The 22,772-nt window shown below is 37.5% G+C and overlaps 1 protein-coding gene across 2 annotated transcripts; it reads right to left on the minus strand.

The window, feature by feature from the left end:
- Positions 1–4,015: 4,015 nt before the first annotated feature.
- On the minus strand, positions 4,016–16,907 carry FRRS1 (ferric chelate reductase 1). Of its 2 annotated transcripts, XM_071750889.1 has the most exons (15): positions 16,712–16,907; positions 16,355–16,491; positions 15,019–15,113; positions 14,290–14,440; positions 13,277–13,456; positions 12,257–12,355; positions 11,626–11,773; positions 10,978–11,094; positions 10,107–10,222; positions 9,734–9,820; positions 8,682–8,779; positions 8,460–8,518; positions 7,579–7,722; positions 6,303–6,364; positions 4,016–6,211 (listed from the first exon to the last, which is right to left on the minus strand). In XM_071750889.1, the coding sequence occupies exons 1-15, from the start codon at positions 16,905–16,907 to the stop codon at positions 6,119–6,121; spliced, it is 1,782 nt and encodes a 593-aa protein (XP_071606990.1). In that variant the 3' UTR covers positions 4,016–6,118. The 2 variants fall into 2 exon arrangements, with proteins under 2 accessions (XP_071606990.1, XP_071606991.1); XM_071750890.1 differs by lacking the exon at positions 12,257–12,355.
- Positions 16,908–22,772: the final 5,865 nt, after the last annotated feature.

Here is a 22,772-nt window from a genome sequence, read left to right on the forward strand (position 1 = left end):
AAAAAAAAACCAAAAAAAACCACCACACACAACCAGAACTGCTTAATATACAGACTTCAGCTGTCAAGAAGATGAAATAAATGCAAGACTCCCAGGAATGCAAGACTCTCAGAAACACTGAGTTGCCAGTGGCTTGTCCTGCAGCTGCAAACAGGTCTGTTCCAGGTGTAGCAACTGCTGAGCACAGCTCCCCAGCAAGGTCCCAGGCCTGCACCAAGGAACAAGTTCATTTTTCCACAGAAGAGAAGAACAAATGGCCCTAAAACCAGCCATAAGGTACATCTAGAAATACCACATGCAAGTCAGATTTTTCCAGCACATAGTACTTAGGGGAAGGGGAAGTGCCTCACAGCACTATAGCCTTATATTCAAATCAGTATGATAGCTTTATTTTCCTAGGTCTTAGCCTGGTTTGAATTATTAAACAGATAAAGCTCAGGTTGTGTTATTCTGTCATAGCTGACTCGAATTATACACCAGCAAAACACATCTAACTTTTTTTGCTGACCTTCCTCGTTTCGAAGCAGGAAACTGAAGCTTCTACCTCATACTGAGGCACAATGACCTGGAGCCTCTAAGCTCTTGGTGGCTCCCAGTTTGAAAGGGGTAATAATTTCAGATGTTAGGACTTGTCAGAGATGGTTACCTAGAGAATGGAATAGTAGGTAAGAACGAATAAATTTAACTATGTTACACTTTCTCTGTGTTCATCCTGGTGTTTTGTTTTGGTTTGGGATTTTGTTGGACGTTTTGTTTTTTGATTGGTTGTTTTTTAATAATGTAGGGTTTTTCCCTTTTGTTTCTCCTGGTATTTACTTGTTCTGACAGCACATATTCTCACCTTTTTTTTTTTTTTTTTTTTTTTTTTTTTTTTTTTTTTTTAAACTTTTACATCTTCTCAAAGTTCCTTAACAGGACACACGAAAAAGTGAGAGTAGTAAATCTATCTGAAGTAGTCACAAGTAGTTTTTTTAAAAGAAGCAGCTTGCTATAAAACCTCATCTAATCTACCTTCCACAATTATCTGTGCTATTAAACTTTAAAAATCCAGAAAAAGGTGCAAAAAAACTGCTGCCAACATATTAGTGAAAGTAGTTTAAAAGAACGGAGCATGAGCCTAATTATTCACATTAATAAAAGCATAGTAAATATATGGCAAAATTCCCCATCATTACATAAAAAGTAATGTAAAAATAAGAAATAAAACTAAATTTGAAGTTACAGGTCTCAGCTAGGAAGCAGAAGACCTTGGAATTATTTTAAATAGTCCTTTAAAATATTAACCTCATACTCAGAAACCATGAAAACAAACTGATTTTCAGACTCCTTATGGAAGGCAAAGATAACAAATCAAAACAACTGTATCACAGCACTTCATATTTACAACTTGAGTAGAGTTTGGTCAGCCCACCTGAAGAGACAAATAAAGAAGGGTAATGAAGGTTATCAGAGGTGCAAAAATCGCTAAAAACAGCAGCAGTCATGTAGAGGAAAAGACAATAAGGCAAAGACACAAGAGGCCTAGAGAACTGATAAGAGGAGAAAGGTAAAAACAAAATACATACCATTAAATAATGATAGAGAAGCAAGCTTAAAACAAACCAAGAAGTGCTTTCTCATGGTGACTGATTAAATGGGGCCACAAAAACATCAATAGATTATTTTTGTTTAGGTAGTGATTCATTGTACACTTCATAGATAAAATCCACTCACCACAAAAGTTCATATTCCAGCTGCGGTTTCTGGCTTAGGACATTCTAAGCACAGATTCTGGCAAGCAGCAAGGAGATGCTGACTGGGAAGAGAAATACTGCTGCAGTCTCTTTCCCTAAGCACTCACTACTATCACTTCTGGAAATAATACTTGTCTCAGTAGATCCCTGCTTTGCCACATGGAAATTCTGATTTCATGGATATTGAAACTATTCAGTTTGTCCCACATTATTACACTAGCTATGTAGCAGAATGGATATCACATAGGTAATTGGGAGGAACAAAGACAGAAAACGAAGTGTTCAAGAGTTTTGTGCTTCTGGAAAGGAGGCATGCTCATTATCTGAGTCCTGCAGCCTCAGCTTTCCTGTATCACCAAGAACATAATTTCAAGGCAAATCATCTTTTGCATGTGTACAGATGCCATGCAAAATTCCAGTTCAAAGCCAAATAACTTCAAAGGTCCAGCAGACAAAAGTACCCCTGGAACAAATGTAAAGCCGGAGCCCTTCTTAGTGCAGTATCATTTTCTTGGGATAACTATCATAGATACCCAGTTCAGTGTGACACACATGTTCAGCTTTTGTGGTTTGCTATATGTAGTCACGTTTGCACAGCAAAGGGAAGACCAGGAGAATTAGTTTGTATGTGAGCTAAAAAAGGTGGCAGAGCATTTTGTGAAGCTCTGTGGGAATGATGCTGTGCTACTCCCCCACGTAAGTAAATGCAACTTCTACCTCATTCACACATATACCCCTTAAGAGAAGTTTGGATCAGGCTGGTGTAAGCACAGAATTTCTTAGAATAGCTGGCAGATCATCCTTCTCAATCATCCTTTCATTCACTTGGAGCCTTTCTTACTTCAGTCTATACTGGAGGTCTAAAATCAGGGATACTAACTTCTGCATTGAAACACAGAAAAATTTTTTTCCTTGATTATTGCATTCACCTTGAGATATTTGGGAAGGATATACCATATGGAGCACAGTTTACACACATGACAAAAGAAAACAGGCTGTAAATGTTCACAAAAAACTTAAGTAAAAACTGATTTCATAACATTTCTGTACAAACTGAATTGCATTTAAAGACCAAGTTTCAAAGAAAAAAACCAAAAAACACTGAGATTTCTTCTGATTTGTCCATCTAGGAACACTTCCCGATTTAACATAGTCATGTTCATGTCTCAACATGTCTCAACTTCTCGCTCACGGATTGAAGCAAAATCAAAATGCTGTTATTTGAACAAGAGCGCCACACAGTGTTACCAACTGCAAGGGAAAGCAAGAGGCAGGCAGCCTCTCACCCCCCAAACCCGGGTGAAGAAAATGCAGGGACATTATTACACTGAGTATGAAGTCACCTCATCTTGCGATTTCTGACAAAACAGAATACAACGTAGCACTTAGTGTAAGGAAGAGAAACAAAGCACACCTTTTTAGTTCATTCTGCAGCCTACAGGTCCAGCTAGCAAAAAAAACGTTGCAAGTAAAAGTAGCAGCAATTCCATTGCTTTTGAGCTATTTAGGATTTTTATTTATGTCAAGCACAGATAACCTAAACCCAAACCAAAATAGTAAGCTACCTGTGGGACTGATCACAAATTTCTATTTGTCTGGGAGTGTTTGCCTGTCTAGAAGAATCCAAGAAGAAACATTAAGTTGATTTCTATCACAAGTTTGATCAAAGAGTGAGAGCGAGCATTAAAATCTTCTTGGCCTCTTTTTGTGAAGGAGTTTTCTTGATTTAAGTGGGATCCCTTTATGAAGCAAACGAAAAAGAATATTCTTCTCCACAGTATTTTAACATTCAAGAAAAAACCCAAACAAAAAAAAAATTAAAAACCGGCAGACCCACACATCAGCCACAGTCACCTCCAGAACCAAACTACATGTCACCTATTTTCCTACCGATACCAAACACTTCCGCAGATTTTTTTTTCCTTCTATTTTCCACAGTATTATATAAGAAACTTTGGAAGTCACTAGAACATAATGACACGTCTTCCACTTATTAGTCATGTGAGAAGGGGGCCGTGGGTGGTGGTGTGAACAAACATTGCACAAAATTGAGTCTTTCCATTAAAGAGGTTACAATACTTCACATAAGGTCTCACATAAGAAACTGTGCACTATTGCTAGCATTGGGAATGAACAAGTCAACTAAAGAGCAACTGACAGTTTCCCAATTTTAAATCTGTATTAGGTGTGGAACAGTAATAATTTTTCTTCTTCTTAAAGAAAAGAAACTGCACTAGAAAGAAAATATTTTAATATTCAATCTCAATAAGAGTTTCTCCAGGAAGGTTTTACATAGCTTTAATTCATAAAACAAAATCTACAAACAAAACAATGTCACTGCTAGGCAAGACAATTTTATTTTGATAGTATTTTCACCTCACTAAAAGAGGTAAACTTCTATTAAGATATTGACATTTCTGTTTTAAAAAGCCTGTCTTCATTGTCACATGCAAATGAAACAATGCTATAATAGAAATAATCCAGCACTGACTTTAATTTTAAAAGCCATCCACTGTGTCTAGGCTGAGAGAATTTGTTCTATAAACTCATGGAATATGAAAGTGTCCTCGAAACTTCAGCACTAGATGTGCCTGTGTAATCTCCAGGCTTCCAAGATCAGTTCTCTTAAAACCCCACCCAATTAGCCATATGCTTCTTGCCCTTCAGCCTGGGTTATCATATTTCTTTATGGTCCCCCCCTTTCCCAGTCTGCACGACTTGTCCAGCTCCCACAAGGAAGGGGGACAATTCAATTTACACTCAACTTTCCATCTGCCACTGATGAAGGGATTAATACCAGCTCCAATAACGCCCTTATGGTTAAAGCAATTACTTGCACAAGCCAAAAAGATCACTGACTATAAACAAAGTTGTAGCTTTCTGAATACAACCTGTCCCTGCATCAGGCTGCCCTGTGCATTTGGGGAGATGCAAGAAGAGACAAGTTCAGTAAATGGAGAGAAACACGACATGACCCATATGTAGGAGTATTTCAGAGCTGGCCAGCAGTCAGAAGAGAGATGATACTGTAACATTCTGCCATATCAGATCTCACTATTTACTATTCTACCCAATACTCCAATACCTGTATTCCAAGCTAGCTTAGTAACCCTGGGCTGAAGTCATATTTTGAAGCACTACAACTAAAAGTCAATACTTTCCAGTATCAAAAATGACGAAGTGTGGAATAAACACTTCAGAGCTGCAAAATAACAGATGCAAAGCACTGCACTGCATGGGATATTAAGGGTTACTTTCTATGATGCCATTTCAAGAGTCCTCCCAGACTCAGGAAAACCACAAATCAAAAAAAAGTTAAACATACTCTTTATATTCCCTGTATTTAATTCATATATTTAGATAAATCTTGTTAACTAAAATAACACATTCCCATATGCTTATGAAGACAGGTCTGTCTCCTAGAAATGGCAGCTCAAAGGACTTGCTTCAGGTGAACAGAAGCTACTTTTCCTGGAGTCAAACCAACTCCAAATCTATATTTTGCTTAATAGTGAAAATGCAACTGCAACATTCTTGGTCAAATACTTTCATTTTCATTTAAGCATTAAGTGGCAAATCACACAGAAAAGTAATTCAGAAGCCACAAGCAACCACAGACAGTAAAACACAAATCCATACACACGGGTTCTTAAGTTTCAGGTAAGCACTACTGTGTATAATGTGCTTCTGTGTGAACATGTTCTTCCTTTATGGTTTAGAAACACTCACTCAGAGGCTGGTACAGAACAGTTCTTTGAGTGAGGCAAATGTTGCTTTTACTTAAAGACTGAAGTTCACAATATGCTTGTGTAACTGTAGTGCTCCTAGAGCAGAGGGAATATTTTTTTGCATTTAAGTGCAAAGACAGCAGCATTTAGCTAATGCATTAATCTGCATTTGTAACAGATTTTCACTAAGTTCTTGGGGTTTTTTAGCCCTTAAAACTGTCACAAGCAGGAAGTTTTCATATCACATGCCACCAGAACACAGTAAAGCAAACAGATGCGACACATTCTAGATCAATCTTCCCAATTTTCCCAAATATTCACAAGAGGTTTAGATAACTATCAAAAGAGCATTTTCAGCACATCAGTCATCTTAAGCTTCAATCAAGATAATTACTGCACTTAAAAAATAGACACTTCATTCTTTACTCATTCAACAACTCCCATTAAAAGTCCCCTCAGAAGACAGCTTTTGTAGGACTGCAGCATCTTTGTATAGGTTTGAACTCATGTTCTCCCTAACACTGAGCATGACACAGATGTGCTATTGTTCTTCAATTACATCTTCAGGGTGGTGTTGAGGGAAAAGTTCTAACAGAAAGCATTCCTTGCAGGCTTTTTAACTGCAAAGTATTTCATCAGAAGGTTCTCAATGACTTTTCATATTTGGTTGATTGCTGCCAGGAAGGCAGTGAGGAATAATATATTTCCACAGACATAGACAGTTAGCACAATCTGTTTAAACAGACGACCCTGCAAGAGAAGGGAAAGAAAAGCCACAGAATGTGAATCTTTTTATTGGGTTAAGCTAAAAATCATCCCATTTTACTAATTATTGACTTACCTCTGATTCTGCAGATGTGAGTGACTGCAGTATCTGTACTCTGTCATCCTCGATCACTTCAGCTGTTAGTGGGAAGAAAAAAGTTAAATCTGCTCTGAAGAGGACAGGGGGTTTTATTTTTGTACTGCAGAAGTCTTGATTCTGTGACTAAGTCTTGTACAGCATCAAATTTGAGAAGCACTTGGATGTCTCATTTGACATTTCATGGACTGTACTCTCATGTTCACAGCAAAACTGAAAAATTATTCTGGAGATGGCCTAAAGAAAATGACTTTTGGATATAAAAGAGGAAAAATATTTTGGTCTCTTTCACTAGAGTGAATAATCAAAACACTGCATTCAGAGCTGACAAAACATTTGTTTGATTCAAGACCTTTTCATTTTCATTTTAAGATAACTAGATTTTTATAAAATCTTTTTCCAGTTAGTCAATATAAGAACATTCGCTGTTCAAACGTTGCGGTTTCATTTCTCTGTTTCTAGGAAGTAATTACTACAGGCAATTTTAAATTCTCATAATGACTCCTTCTCCATGTGTCACTTCACATTAATTAATCATGCATCTTCAGTTCTGCAGATGTCTCAAACATAGCTCATTTACATGTGCAGTCATTTCTTACCAGTGACGCTATCCAGTAAAACTAAGAATTAATGAAGTTACTTCCAGTCTCTTCACTACGCATCGTGGAGTCAGAATTTCGCCTTCGTTCCCTTGTTTACTCAAAATTATGAGTGTTTGTGTGCAAGTTTCTGATCATTTTTCTCATGCAACAATAGCCAGTCATACTAGCAATTTGTCACTATGAAATGCAGACTAAATCTGCATAAATTAACCCCGCCTTTACCTACTTGGTAGGCTGAAGGGCAAGAAGCATATGGCTAATTGGGTGCGGTTTTAAGAGAACTGATCTTGGAAGCCTGGAGATTACACAGGCACATCTAGTGCTTTTGATACTTGATATCAAAATCCTAGAAAAATTACGGTGACAGATTCTTAGAAAATACAGATTTCAATCTGCCCATATGAACTGTGACTTGAGAAATAAAGTGCTACTGTATTAAATGGCAGAAAAATAATTTTGGGTCTTGAAATTTGGGTCTTGGAAACAGGTTTATCCACTACTAATATTTATGGAAGACATGACATTATGGCTCAGGAGTTATTACCCTTCAGCTTCCAAGCTAGAGGCCAAACACCACCTTCTGAAATTCAGTCCACAGATTTTTTGCACAATTCTCAGCAAGCAAGGTAATAATAACTGTATTTGGTTTGTACCTTTACGTACAAGACGGTAGCTGTGTATTTCCAGAACAACATCAATACTGACATGCCAAGCTACAAACCCAATCATTGTATAGGTGTCCCATGGGTCTGGTAGGTCAAGTGTTGGTAGATCCATTCCCAAGAACATAGTCACCACTAGTAAGTAAAAAAGACACCAAGAGTTGTGTCAGGGAAATTTTAAAAATACTCTCAACCCCTTTGGCAACAGATTTCCCATGAACTGCCTAGGCCCGCCTGGGGAATGGTGTTATAGGAGCCAATGCAGCTAAAAGTTGTTTGGGTTTTTTTTTTTGGGCAGACAGCTAGAAGTTGTTTTGTTTTGGGGTTTTTTGGCAGTACTGAGGGGAAAACAGGGAGAAAGTGAAAAGAACAAGGTGTCTTTCATCCTGCTCAGTGCTCTATCACATTCCAGTAACAAAAACTAGTATTTGTAACTCTACCAACAAAAACAGCCACAGCAACATTTGTGCTTTATGCTGCTTGTGGAAATATGTCACTGTTTATAGAATTAAGCCCAGCTTCTGGTTCTGTAAATTACCCCTCTACCATTAAAAAACATTGAATTGTGTTACTGCAAGAAGACTATCCACAAACATTCTGTAAACATAAATTACTTAAGCACAGTTCCTCATTACAGTGATCTCTCAGATTTTTCAACCATCGTCGGTTTTACACAGTCACTTTTTCTCCCTAAACCTGATGTACCTGATGGCCACTTAAAACTCACACACAAGATGGCCATCAAGAAAAAGAATCTTCAGAGACATTAGGACTGGATGTCCATAGTTATTTGAGATGAGCAATAGCCCAGACAATTTTAAAAGTTCCTCTAAATCATTTAAAAGGGAGTTGAAACTATTACTTCTACTCACCAGCTAGTATTCTAGCTGTGGTACCAGTACTCCAGTGAAACCAGTTAAACAACTGCCTCCTACAAAACAATGAAAAGTATTTTACTGATTACACAGTTTGGGGGGAAAAAACCCAACATTATTACCTACTTTAAAGATGTATTTTCGGTGTAAAAAGAGTTTTTATACAAAGAGGCATATTTAATTCCTGTGGCTGTAACTTAATGCGTTAGTTGTGAGTACCTTGGAACATGACGAGGTGGTCTGAAACCTGCCATAAGTGGTTGAAGGATTGTAAGAGCCATCACAGTACAGCCAAGATAGGGATGAAAACCTGCTTGCTAAACACAGGATATTTTTCTTTAATATCATGTCTATATAAAGATACGGAAAAAAAATACCAAAAGTTGGTAAATGCATTTTATCTTTAAGTTACTATGCTAAGTTACAATGACAGAGCAGCACTGTGTGTAAACTGGCAGAGGTGACCAGACACAGAAAGCTTCCCAGAAGATGGATGGACATGCTTCTTAGCAGCCTAACTCTGGGGAGTCTGCTCAGGGTTTGTTCCACCTTTTTGCTGTATTTGACTCTACCAGTTGAGGAACAGATAACAACACGACTGTAAAAGCTAAGTTCCAAGCTCTTTATCCTCAATCCTGCATCTTCAGGAAAGGCCTATTTCATAACTCATCCCAGCACTGGTCTCCACTATCACCCCATCTGTTTTATTCTTAACCCTAAAACATTTTTATTCATTTTCCCTCGCTTGATTCTGGGACAACATTCTCTTGCTTTTATTTCAGATACTCTCTAGACTTTCCAATTTCTGATATTATCATGCACCAAATATGATACTGGTGACAGCTACAGTCTCTACCTGGTGTTCTAGGCTAAGCTTAATCACTGGATACAGTTACTCAAGTCCATGTTCATAACAGCGCTTATTCCAGCAGGTTTACCACGTTAATAAGTCAACTGTTCCATTCTCACTCACCTCCCAAATTCAAGCTCTCTAAGGGAATGGGAAGATGACTGATTTTACTACATAAAGAAACTGAGCAAAGACTTTATTTGAGAGAAAGAACAAGAAAAAAAAGTACTCAAGTTTTCAGTTATAGTTAAAGGAAGCAACATTCCTCTTCTGTGTTGCTAGGATTTGAAATCAGCCTACGTAAGGACAGCTTTCACAGCAATTTCTCAGCAATAACTGTAACATGTTAGTTATCAATAAATTTCCTTCTCATTCACGTGGTCCAACCTTTAAGTCAAACAAAACAAAAGCACACACTTACTTGACTCCAACCTCCTCGGTATATAAAAGGCAACACGAAAGAAACGCTTGTAAGCATGACTGTGGTCAACATAAGAACACGATGCACCTAGGAAAGTTAAATTTGCTTTTAGAAACTCTCCAGCTTTCTTAATACATGATTAAAATATATTTAACAGTTCTATACTTGAAGATGTTCAAAGTCTAAAGAAGACACTCAGCTTTACTAGTAAAGTGGGTGAACTTTTGATTTGAAATAATTCCATTTTAAAAATGAAAAAAATATAGAAAACTGACTAAATTCAATCTCCTATTTCTTGAATCTAGTAGGTTTATAATTCTGTTTCCAACAAAGCTAGCAAATGCAACCGGAGCCACGGGGAGATTCTGCGCACCTGAAACCATAACTCCTTTCCAAACAGGAACGAATGAGACCAGACAGGCTTGAAGAATCGTGCAACAATAACACCAATACTAACTGTAGTAATCCAAGCAACAAACATTAGTGCTCCTGAAAATTGAAAAAATACAAGGAAAATCTGAGTAATTTAATGTAATACAATTTTTAGGATTCTATAATAAGCTTAGTTCATATGCATATGGTAAGAATTTAACAGTGATAAATTTTTAATAATCTGATCCAGACTACAATTTTATAGTGCTTATCTCACTAAGAGTAGAGAGATCCATATCAAAGATAAATATGCTATGCTCACACAGCACAACAGAGTATCTCTGGCTACTGTGTTTCACAGGCATCAGTACAGTCAGTGCACACCAGAGAGAGGTGATGTTCTGACATCAGAGAATAAATGGTGACATTTCTTACAATTGTTTTGAAAAAGAATGAGTGATAGTTCTCTCCTGGGCCTGCTTTCAAGTTCAGGACTGTGTAAGAGAAAAACTCATTAATTTCAGCTGCTCCGGACTGTCAGTTGAGAAGTTTCTAATTTCAAAAAGAATTAAACCAATGATGCAGCTATAACAAATTATATCATAGAGAAAAGAGTAAACGGAAACAAGTCCTAATGAGAAGTTTAAGAGAATTTAATTTCATAGGCAAAAACATATTTTAAAGCACTGTTCTGGATAAGAATAAAAATTTAATAACTACTTTGTCTTCAGTCTCAGATCTTGATAGCCAGCAGCATATAAAACCCAAGTGCTAGAAAGAGAAAATACCTACTCTGCAATAATGAGAAAAACTTAACTATCCAGTCTCAGCACACATAGAACTGGAAGACAAAACTATAAGGTGCAGTTTACCATGAATCTTGATAAGCTGTGGGGACTTGGAACCTCCAATGTCTTGAGGAAGGCCCGTGACATTGTATACTCCATTGGTGATCAGAGGCTGATGATGATGTTTGTGTATTAATCCACCTAAGCAGCAACATGAAGTATTTTATTTATGGAGGATGAAAGCCACTGCAATTCTAAGCATACCCATTCCTTTTTTATCAATGTTAAGCCCTCTTGTGGCCATCAAGCATATAAGCCACATTTCTGACACACAGTATCAGAACCCAAGATGTTATCTAACCCATTTTCTGTACTTCAAGTACAAGAAGCAACACCCCCATCTACAGAAAATAGCTTTTTCCACTACAGACACAAGGTAGGAAGAATAATTCCCTTTGACACCAATGTTCATTTTAAAGACATGGCAAGATCTCAAGAAGCTAACAGTCCCTAGCATCAAGAGGCCATACAACAGACACACATGACTAAATTTACAGTAGATTCCAAAACTAAATCCATGATTTAGAGAGGCAGTAACCATGAGCCAGCTAAGTGCCTCAAATGTGGAAACCTTAGTTTAGATAGTTCTCAGTGAAGCAATATCTTTCGTAAGGGTTACTCACTCATTTAGAGCTGTTCAAAGAAAAGCAACCATCTGCAATTCAAGTTTACCTTCACCAGCTCCCCCATCTGCCACAAAGATGTAGTAACTGGAATCCAAATCAAATCTCCCTTTATAAGCAGGAAGACGAATACTCCTTCTGAAAGAACATTGAAGAACACCATCCAAAAGCCTCCATGACACATCTTCAAGGACATTCTGTGAAACAGGAGACATTTAATACCCAGTCTTGTCAGATTGGCATAAAAGTAACTGTGCAAAAGATGAGTGTTACTGGTGCACAAAGAAAGAATGGCAACGTTTGTGTAAGGGAACAGGGAATGACATGGTAGTAAGGGCTGGACTTCTTAGCAACAACTTTTCCAGCTCATAACAAACTCCCCTTTGCTTACCACCTTTATCCCAAGATCCATAATAGTCACAGCAGCCTTAGTAACAGGACAGAGTAATAATGGGCACAAACTTCCTCAAAGCTCCCACAAAGCTCCCACTGCTTCATTTTGAAATTCAAATTTAGACTTCCAAAGGTAACATTTTCTAGGAAGTGAAAGCCAAAGCATTCTCACCTGAGAGAATTACAGATCTGCCTTACCATTTACAGCTGCTGTACAAAATAGCAGCATATCATTCATTACTTCAAAACTATATTTGTAGAAGTGTCTTAGCTGTTTCCAAACGTACTTCTGAATCCAGAACAGGAGGACTTCGCCCTGTCAGATAGGCAGTGCTTACATGAACACCGTGAGCCTCCCTAATGCACAGATATGCATCATCACCACCCTGGAAAGTTTAAAGGAAAAAGCTATTTATAGCACAATAAAACCCACTACTGGAAGTCTCCAAATACTCTTCGATTTAATATGGGCAACAAGACCCAAGACAGTTTTTTCCAGCTGTCTAGTTATTATTTCCCAGCTTTCAAACACTTCTGTAATACAGAGGAATGACATTAAGTCAAACAGATCACACATAGTTAGGCACATTATGATTTACACTCCCACTCCCAGGGTAACAACCACAATATCAGAAGTTCCTTATTTATTTAGAATTTACTAAATTAATCAGACAAGACAGAGATGAATGTTGATGTTATTTTAAAACCCTCTTTAGTTAAAAGTTGATTTCCCTCATAGCTGTAGAGGCAAAGTACTGTTAAGAAACAAATGTTCTTGACCTAGAGGCATGAATATAAACAGTGTCTCTTTATGCAAAAGTTAGTTTATGGATTTTGAATTTATCAACAGTTTTTTTCCCCCTTCACTCTAACACCAATTGGAAAAAAAGATCTCTAAGCACTTTTGAAAACTACATCAAGTACAGTCCTGTACAATGATTAAATGCAAGTGGTTTTCAGAAAGTCCATCAAATCAGCTTCTGACAGGTAAAGGTTTTTCATTAGGTAACAAGAACTAATCTAACCATGAATTCCAGTCAAATAATGTGCAATTAAATTGGATTTGGGTAAGACAGATATCCACAAGGAAATTCTACTGAAAAGTCTGTCTAAAAATTAGACAGTCTGAGCTAAAAATTAATATCCACCTATAAAATGCAACCATCACATCTGCACTCGGGAAAGAAAAGTTACTTGGTGTGACATCTAGCAGCATCTCAGGTTTCCATATACACATTTAGCTAAAGAACCAGTCCAGCTTTACTAAGATCACAAAAGCAACTAAAGTAGTAGAATCAGACACTCACCATCCACTGGTCATGGGACAATGCAAATGCTAAATATCCTTCACTTGGACCACTCATTTCAATTAATACTGAACTCTTCTCTTGTTGGAAGGATAGATAAAAACAAGAACAACTTTCAGGATCACAGTTTGAAGGATTCCTAATGCAGAACTTCATCTTTCCACACCCTGATGCATTAAACTAGACAACGAAGCAAACAAACAAGTCGTAAGCAGTGAGTATTTCACTTTTTTTTTTTCTTCTCCTTCCTTTCTACTACATACTAGAAGAAAGCATACAAGGAACAAAGAAATGCTATCAATGTCTACAAACCAATCTCTTAACTCAGACCTACAATTACCCTACTAGTAGGCATAATGATGGTGAGTTCCAAGCCGTACTTCTATTCAAGTTTTCACTTTGATATTATAATAGAATAATTTTTAAAATTAAGTAAGACATTTAGAGAAACATTCTTTCATTTAAGTTTTAGAGAGGTAATATCACCTGTAGGATCAGTGAGAAAAGATGGGAAGACCAGCTTTCCATTTCCTTTTTGATGTAGCAACTGATACACTGATACACAAGAATATGTATGGATTTAAAGTCATGCTTGTTCTGGATCAAATAGTGATCTTTACTCAATCCATTTAAAGAAATCAGTAATGGAAGTCAGTATGAACTCACAGAAGGAAGTCTCTGTGCCTACAGTTACTAAATAGGATGTTATTAGTCAAGATCATACTAAGTCTTTTCCCATCTGTTCTTCCAAGTTTGCTTAATGGTTTCTGAACATTAAGTTCTACATGTTCTACCAATCTCTGACCCTTGGGTGGCAAAACAACATTTAATCCACACAAGTCCAGGCAACTCAACACACACATAATGGGAGCTGCCTATGCTCTCAGTCTCCGATATCGAACTTAATTTTCTATCTCTCCCTTTCTGTCAACAGGTTATATCAATGTGATTTCATTAAATTCCTTTGATCACAAGCACTAAAAATAATATTATTTTGATTTATAATTACTTACTGGCTTTGTTAAGTAGGAAACTGGGTGGGAAGTCAATGTAGCCTCTGATGTTGCATGCAAGGGTGCTGTTGGGCTTGGTGCATTAGGCTGAGAAATAATGGGACCAGGAATCTTCACCCAGAAAGTCTTGTATTTCTTCACAACTGTTGCTCTTGAAAACACAACATTCAATGTCATTCCTATACATATCAACAGCTGTTTGTTACTTTTTTTAAAAAAAAAAAGAAAATAACTGTGGTATTTTGGGGTAAAAAGTAACTTTAAAACATATTACTGCATGCTTTACTGGATACAAGAAACACTCATGCCTGTGGCACAGGTTACATACAGCCTTGAAGCATTGCATAGATCTTATCTATTAGTTCCAAAAAAAATAGTGTAACAGTAGGGTATACGCACCATTTTATTAGGTACAAGCACAGGAAAAGATTCTTAACACAGTCTAGTACACACATGAGAAGTGAGCAATTACCTAAAAATACTAAAGAATCTGCTCTCCAAACCCACTTCTACTCTCCCTGTGCAAATTAAAATAATCAGCTTCAAGCTTCCCCAAAAGAACAAGTGTCTGCATTAACATAGACTCTAAAGCAAGCAAGAGGTGTCAACTTTTCAGGCTATTAGTCCAAGGAAGCTTTTCAGTTGCTGGTCAGCATTTTATACAGGATATGGCAAAGGTTTACCTTATTTGTATTTTAATACAAAGGAACTAGTACTAAATTTACTTACAGAAACTGTATGCGTTTTGGTGCATCTCCAGGAGAAATCCAATAAACTTTCATGTATTTCTTTTTTGCTTTATTTGTGTGACTGACTGCTGAATTCTGAAAACACACACAAAGAGTTATTTCCACTAAGGAGATTTTAGCTATCAGTCATCAGAGGTTCCAGCTAAATCCAAACCAGACACCACACTGCCATACCACATAGACCCAGCACAACTGGCTTTTCCCCCAGTCAGTTACGTTCAACTCAGATGAAGCCTACCACTAAAATTTAGGCATGCTAACAACTTTATGGCTAAGAGGAACAAGGAGATATTGTTCAATCCAGAAGACTCCAGTGATCACAACACTGAGGTCCCTGCAGCATTTATGCAGAAATGGTGTGATAATGCTCCATTTTTTGACAGTAAGAGCCTGAAAGGACAGACTATACAGAGAGAATAGAACTAGGGTTGGACTTGATGATCTCTGAGGTCCCTTCCAACCCAGCTAATTCTATGATTCTATGAATATTCCAAAGGACAAAATCTAATGTAGTCTTGGTGTCAGAGTTATTTGTACAACAGATCAAACACAGCCCTGAACTGCATCCTCAGAGCAGAGAAGGCACAATGCAGATACCCCCATGCCTTTAAAGCACTGATGAATTCACTAATTGGATGCCACTGTGGGGGAGTAAGAGTGGAGAGAAAAATAAAATACTTCTGGGCAGATTGAGAACTTTGTGCACACCAGCTCAGATAACATGGTGCATGTTCATGAAGTTCAAGATGGGGGTTGTTGAAACTCTAGTCAGAGTTCAAATCTCTTGCACATGATTACTCTAAAATTAATATTGAAGACTGTGATCTAGCCTATTACTAAGAAGGTTCCATTAACAGTAACTGACAGAACAACACTCAAGCTAATAACTTATTCTAGTGTTCATTTACAATTATAACTGCCCTAAACTCTCCTTGATGCAAGACCTTTTCCACGCCCATAACAAGCATGGAAAACAATTGATAACTGTTCTCTTCAAAGCACACAGCATGTCCTTCTCTTTTTAATATCAAGTATAATAGCCATAAATACACTACAATCATTGTCTACAAGTAAAATACATTATGAATGCTGTATCTTCCTACAGCAGCCAGTAGCCTTCTACCACTAGGCTAGTTTAAATGGTTCAAAGGAGTCAGAGATGCAGGAAGAAAGGCTTCTATACCACAAAGTTTCACCAATTTTCTGAGATTTAAAGAGCTCAAAGATTACAGAGCTTAGTTCTGTCCTATTACAGACATGGCCTGGTACAAACACCTAACTGCCTGGTGTCCCATTTTAAAGACACCAGACTATACCTTGGTATGGCCACATGTCAGAAGCTGAGAAAGTCTGCGGTCAGCTAACACAAAGGAACCAACTGCAGGGCTATCCAGGTGGTCTGCATCCCGGGCTTGTATGAAAAATCCTTCAAAATCTGGTCCAGACAGATGAACTGAAGAGGAAGGAAAATAAAAGGAAGTTGAATTATTCTCTAAGGAATGAAATATTTCAACAGTGACTCCCAGAAGCTCATTTACAAGCAGTGAATGACTGCTAAATTGATCACCTGGACAAGATTCAGTTGCTCGGATAGATCTAGACTAGCTGAGTACAGACATGCTACAACACAAGGAAACAGTAAATAAGCTCTTCAGCTATAGCCAATGCAATACCTTCTATGATGTCCCCTGGTTTAAATTCAGTCCCATTCACTGTAATGGTGTGCTCAGGTGATGGCTGTGGAGAGCTACCATGACAGGGTATCATGCTAGAGCAGGCTTGCCTTACTTTTCCACTTGGATAACCATCCACAGACACATGGAAGCAAATAAAAATCCCAACAGCAAACACAAGGCCAGACAGCTCCATCTATATAAAGTAGATGTTACAGACAATTAAATACAAGCAATGTTTACATTACAGTTCACTTATTTTAGAAGAGTCTGTTGAATATTAAAATTTAAAACCAGGTTTAAAACAAAAGCACATGTGAGAAGCAGACAATTCCCAAATGCAGAAGCCAAAAGTAACACACTTCTGGTAACTGCCAGACTCAGCACGAATGGTCAGATACCATGTTTCAGACCATCAAGAGTACACATAATAGACAGATACCTTCATCTACTGAGTGCATTATTTCTCTCAATGCATTCTGCCATAACATTTTTTTTATGCTTCCCCTGTTCTGTAAAAAAATTTAAAATATAATCCTTAAACATCCCCAAGAAACTCAGATCTTAAAACACTGATGCATAAAAATCCACAGTGATGAACTACAGTGTCAGGCCCACTCTTCTATTAATTATAGCTCCAAAGTGTGCATCATTACAGATTGCCTTTTGTTTCCACAACTCATGTCTATTTCTTCACACATGACAAATAATTCCCAGGCAACAAGTTCTTCTTTCTGTAGGAAAACTCAAGCTGTCAAATATCAAAAATAGATTTTATACATGCAAAAGAGTGGGAACTTGGAATAAAGATTTAGACAAAGAAACACATACATTTAGTGCAGACAAACACAACACTCCCTAGTTAGGACTAGTTATTCTAACAGTAGTGAGACTCAGAACAGATAATTTAAGTAACAGGCAGTCAAAAGAAGCTCACTGAGAACCTACAACAGGTACTTCTGAAAAAAACAAACAAACAAATAAAGAACAAAAACCCAACTAGCTAGAAACAGCCATTTTAGCTAGAGTGAACAGAGATGAAGTAGCTAGCATTCTTCATATTTGTAATGGACCATGACAAGAACACCTGTGTGATAATTTAGACATTAATAGTTAAAGGCCAAAGCAATCATCTTTGACTAAACCTAAAGAGATTCTGCCAAGCAAGGAAGATTCCAGAAAGTTCTTTCATAATAACAGCTACCAGCTTCTGTAAAGTTTCAATGCAATACAGCTACACTTGTCTGAATATTTAGACTTTATCATCCCATTCATCCAAGTGTGTTCTCCTCTTCTGGAGGAGAAAGGAAGAAAGAATAAGAAATGGTTGGGGAAAAAATAGTTCTATAACTTTAAGAACAGTCTTCAAAAGTCTGAAACAACCATACCGATTTTTAGTGATAATTTAAAAATTATATTTAGTGTACAGCGGAATTTATTCTTCTGACTACATCTCACAATATTACAGTAACTGGATTTGGGTAAACGAAGAGCAGCAATTACTCCTTCCTTTGTTAAATTAAAAAAATGTGGTAACATCAGGTAAGAAAACCCTGGTAACCTAAACTCAAGAGCACAATGTTCTCCACAAACTCAGGACCTCTTCACAGAAATTCTGTTATTCTAGCTGCTTAACAGAACATCATTAGCTGCAGCGTACAGAACATAAAACTAGTTTCAGCAATGAGGAACAGAGGCAGGGCAAACATATAACCAATTCAAAGGTACAAAAACTATCTTAGCCAGAACTTTTCTCCTGAGCATCATCAGACAAGAGAGCAGGCAGAAAAGGAAAAAGCAGTCTAAAAGAGAAAAAGCTGTATTAACAGGTGTTTGTGCCACATCTCTTTAGAAATATACTCTTACAAAGCCCAAGTATACACCCTTGGTGTCCAAGAGTCACCTTCTCTCCGATTCTAGAAAATGAGCTTGGGTTAACTTCTGTTCATTTGGACACGGTCATATCATTATAGGTGCATTGCACAAGGGCAGAAAAGAAGTAGTGTTCATATTCACAATAGCCCATTACTTTTAAAATACAAACACACCCAGCAACAAGATGACAAAAACATACATTCCGCAGCCTCTTGGTCTTTTTACTCTGGAAGCATTAAAAGATAACTTAAAGGCTTGTATATTTCAAAATTAATTTCTATTACAATTTAAGAGTAGGTACTTATTTTACACTGTCCTATTACTGTGGCCAACTTGGAATAAAATTGCCATTGGCCTTTTACTTAGAATGAAACAACTTTTATTACATTGTAACCTCTACCATTTGACTTGCACCTAGCAGTATTAACTGCCAGTTACCATACCCAGGATCAGAAGTTTCTCTGAAAGAAGAAACAGTGAACACCAGGGAAAGGAAACGGTTATAAGAGCATTCTTTGCTTCAGGCACACATTTTATACTGCTTCCAAGCTCAGCCCGGAAGACCCTACACTTCAGATAAAATGCATGAAGCTGTAATGAACCACAGACCTAGCAGCTTCCTTTCCTTTGTCAGATATGTATTTCCACAGAAGTTTCATGTTAAGTAATTATTTTAATTATGTTCTGGTGCAGTTAAAGAAAAAAAAAAGAAAAAAAGAAAAAAAAAAAAAGAAAAAAAAAAGAAAAAAAAAGAAAAAGAAAAAAAAAAGAAAGAGAAAAAAATAAAAAAAAAGAAAAAAAAAAACCAAAACAAACCCCAAAAACACCCCCACTCCCTCCAAAAAAATTTAAAAAAAAAAAAAAACCAAAAAAAAAACCACCCCAACTTTTGATAGCTTCCTTCTCCAAGCTATAGTACAAATTCACTACATGATTTTAAACCTTGTTCTGCACTTATTTCCTATCAAAGAGACACTTTATTTTAGAAGAGGGATAAGCAATATGATAAATTTGTCCTTTTTTCCATATATCCCACCAAAAACAAACAGGAGGGAAGGATTTTGCCCTGTTCAGTTGTTTACTTGGAGTATTTAACTTTCTGTTGGGCAGCTGCTCTGCATATTATCTTCAATGCTCCAGCCTCGAAACTTTTATCTATACGAAGAACCCGAAGTTACAGGCTGGCCTAAAAATTACATTGCTCATTACCCCAATAAGCAAATCCAACTACAAGATCAGCATGTTTACTGTAACATTTACTACATTCTTATGTTACCGCATCTCCTATGCACTATAATGAAGAAACAAAATAAGAAAGTAATAGTCACACAACATGAGCAAGCAAACAATATACAAAGAAGAGAATGGTTGGTGAGGTTTCCAGATAAAATAAGCCATGGGTTACCTGTACTCATAAAGACAAGGAAGCTGAAGAATTTTCTTTAAAACAATTTTCTTTAAAATAATTCAGGAATGCTTGCAGGAACAGCAGCAGTTACCATGTAGTGTAAAAGCTTCACCTGGTTTTAATTCACTTCATAGCAGCTTTAGATACTCTCCTAAGCATATAGAGCTTTTAAAAACCTTGCAGTATCCACACACTTGAGCTTACCGGCGTGAGTTTAACCACGGCTCTCCAGAGCTACAGCACCTTCTCGGATGCAGCGCCGGGCTCCTCTCTGGCACCACCCCGCAGGAACTGGGCGGTGGGAGAACGGTAGCCGAGTGGGCTGGGCTGGGCCGGGCCGGGCCGGGCCGGGCCGAGTCGAGCAGAGCCGAGCCGAGCCGAGCCGAGCCGAGCCGGGCCGGCTCCTGTCCCTAACCGAGCGTCTCTCCGACTTCTGGCTGCAGGGATGGTCCCGACACGGTATCGAAGGCGAGACCGAGGGTCGGAAGCGCTCCACGCACTCGCCGCAGCCGCTGCCCGGTGTGAGTCCCCAGAACCGGGGCGATGCGGTGAGGGCACGGCCGCTGCCTTTGCAGCCTCCCGGCGCTGGAGGTGCTGATGAACGCCCCGGTTTAGCGGCTGGAGCCTCCCAGCCTCCTGGGCGCGCCTGCTCCCCTGCCTAAAGGTGTTCCCGTATACTTGTACTATCTGGGTCGTAAGAAGTCTGAGATCTCAGCAATGGAAGAAATGTAACACATCATCAATAGCTCATAATTAAATATTTATATTGTCCCTACAGCTTCGGGTCAGAAAGAGTCTGGTAAAATTGTAAAGCCCAAGTATATACGTGCTTTACTAAGTGCTTGTGTGATTTTAATTTATTTATGCTGATTAAAACCAGCCTTCCTTGCAGATACATTGTTAGTATGACAAATACTAACATAAATACAATTACAGTATAAAAGCTCTGCCGACCAACATTCTTGACAATGTTAGTTTCATAACTTACACAGATTATAGTGGAATTAATATACAAATATTTTTAAAACCTTATTTTAGGTCTTCGCTTATGGACAGAATGGGGCCTACACTTCTGAAACATTGCTATAAATATAAGAATATATGGAGCAATTTCCTCATTAAGACCCACAAGGAGGTATTAAAATGCAAGCTACAAGCCTGTTGGAAACTAATCAGGTTAAGAAAAAAATTCAATTATCTGTCAAAGGTAAAGTGAGTAAGGATGGGAATACTGTTTTGCTTCTCATTTTATAGTTTCTCTCATTTCAGAAAATGCTAGGTATTGCTAAAGAGCTATAAGGCAAGAAAACAAGGTTAAAAACAAGAAGAAAAAGACAACACAATTACTCTCTAAATACCAAGTACCAGTGCCCACACTCCTCCTGAAGAGAGATAAAGTCTTGAAATATACTATTGGACTGTGTCAGAGGATGACAATGTCAATGAACTAATGAGCAAGATAACATCTAACATGAAAAGAATCTGGTGAAACCTTGGCATAGTTTGCTATAGGGCCTCAAGGAAGTGGAACCTTATAATCTTGAAAGCAAATACAATTTCATAAAGGAGACTGCATGCTGAATATATAAAAGAGAATTTCTGTTTCTTAAGAATTGAAGAAATGAGTATATATAATTTTGGAAATTAAATATGGTTCAGTCCAAGGCACAGACTGGGTTTTTTTAGGCTCAGAGTAACATGGAAAACATTAAGCTGGTGATCTAGGTCTCAAGAGATCTTGTATTACTAAAAGCTTCCCTGTAATCAATCCTCCTCTTAGTTATTAAGATAACAAGATAGCAAAACTGGTATTTTGTAAGGTCAACTCTAGTTCAAGTTTCATATATGTGTGCACTAGGAAAATTGTTTCTTTATGTTACTGACAAGATAATCACGGTAAAACATCACTTCAGTTCAAGTCAAGTGATGTGCAAAAAATCTGCAGCCTGATCAGATTGTTTTGACAATAGATAACTTGGATCTAAGATGCTTTGTAAACTAAGTAGTTTCTATATTGATATACTGACGTGTTTGAAAAAGTGCATTTAGGTTTGGCTGAATACATGCAGAAGACCGGTCTTCCTATGAAGATAACAGCCTTGACACCTATATTTATTCCTCTTCTTCTTTTGAATTTTTCATTTACAGGATTAGACTAGCATTTTTCAAGCCTTTCAGCATTATTGTCTTAGCTAACTCTATATATGTTACGGAAATAATACCAATAATATTATCTTAGATAGGAAGAATTTTTCTTACCAAACCAATTTGCATATGATTTTTTTTTCTCCCAAGAACGAATTTTAAGTCGTTGAAACAGCCCTGACCATCTAAAAGGTAAGAAATTATGATACAAGTGACAACATAGGATGAAAAAATCCTTTCTCCTTGAGCTTTTGCACTGTTTCATACTTACCTGTGACTTAATGTTAACATACAAACTAGATAAATGTATTCCACTGATCTCCTTGTGTATACTTCTCGTTGGTCTTTATTCTTCTCTAGTGATCAGCCCTTTCCACTTTACTATCTTTATTTTTTTATGTCACACAAGAATTCAATCCTGAAAACGTATTTATACCAAAGTACTCGTTCACCTAGAGGTAAGAAGCAAAATGCATTTTACAGCCTTCAGTCAATTACACTGAATAGCCACCTGGTGGCATAAGCCACTAGGTAGAATGACTTTTTTCACTCGATTAACCAGAAATCGCCTACTTCTGTCTCTCTTCTGGTACACACCGACAGCTAAAGTTCGCACAAAATAGCTTTCTGTCA

This window comes from Heliangelus exortis, chromosome 8 (assembly GCF_036169615.1).
Source record: "Heliangelus exortis chromosome 8, bHelExo1.hap1, whole genome shotgun sequence".
Taxonomy (NCBI): Eukaryota; Metazoa; Chordata; class Aves; order Apodiformes; family Trochilidae; genus Heliangelus; species Heliangelus exortis.

What these genes read in the sequence shown, in the direction of transcription:
- FRRS1 (XM_071750889.1), bottom strand. Translation starts at nt 16,907, where the DNA reads ATGGAGCTGTCTGGCCTTGTGTTTGCTGTTGGGATTTTTATTTGCTTC. An exon ending in ACCGAGGAGGTTGGAGTCAA is followed by an intron (nt 8,780 to 9,733) that starts GTAAGTGTGTGC and finishes TCCTGTGTTTAG; the next exon opens with CAAGCAGGTTTTCATCCCTA. An exon ending in CTACCGTCTTGTACGTAAAG is followed by an intron (nt 6,365 to 7,578) that starts GTACAAACCAAA and finishes TCCCACTAACAG; the next exon opens with CTGAAGTGATCGAGGATGAC.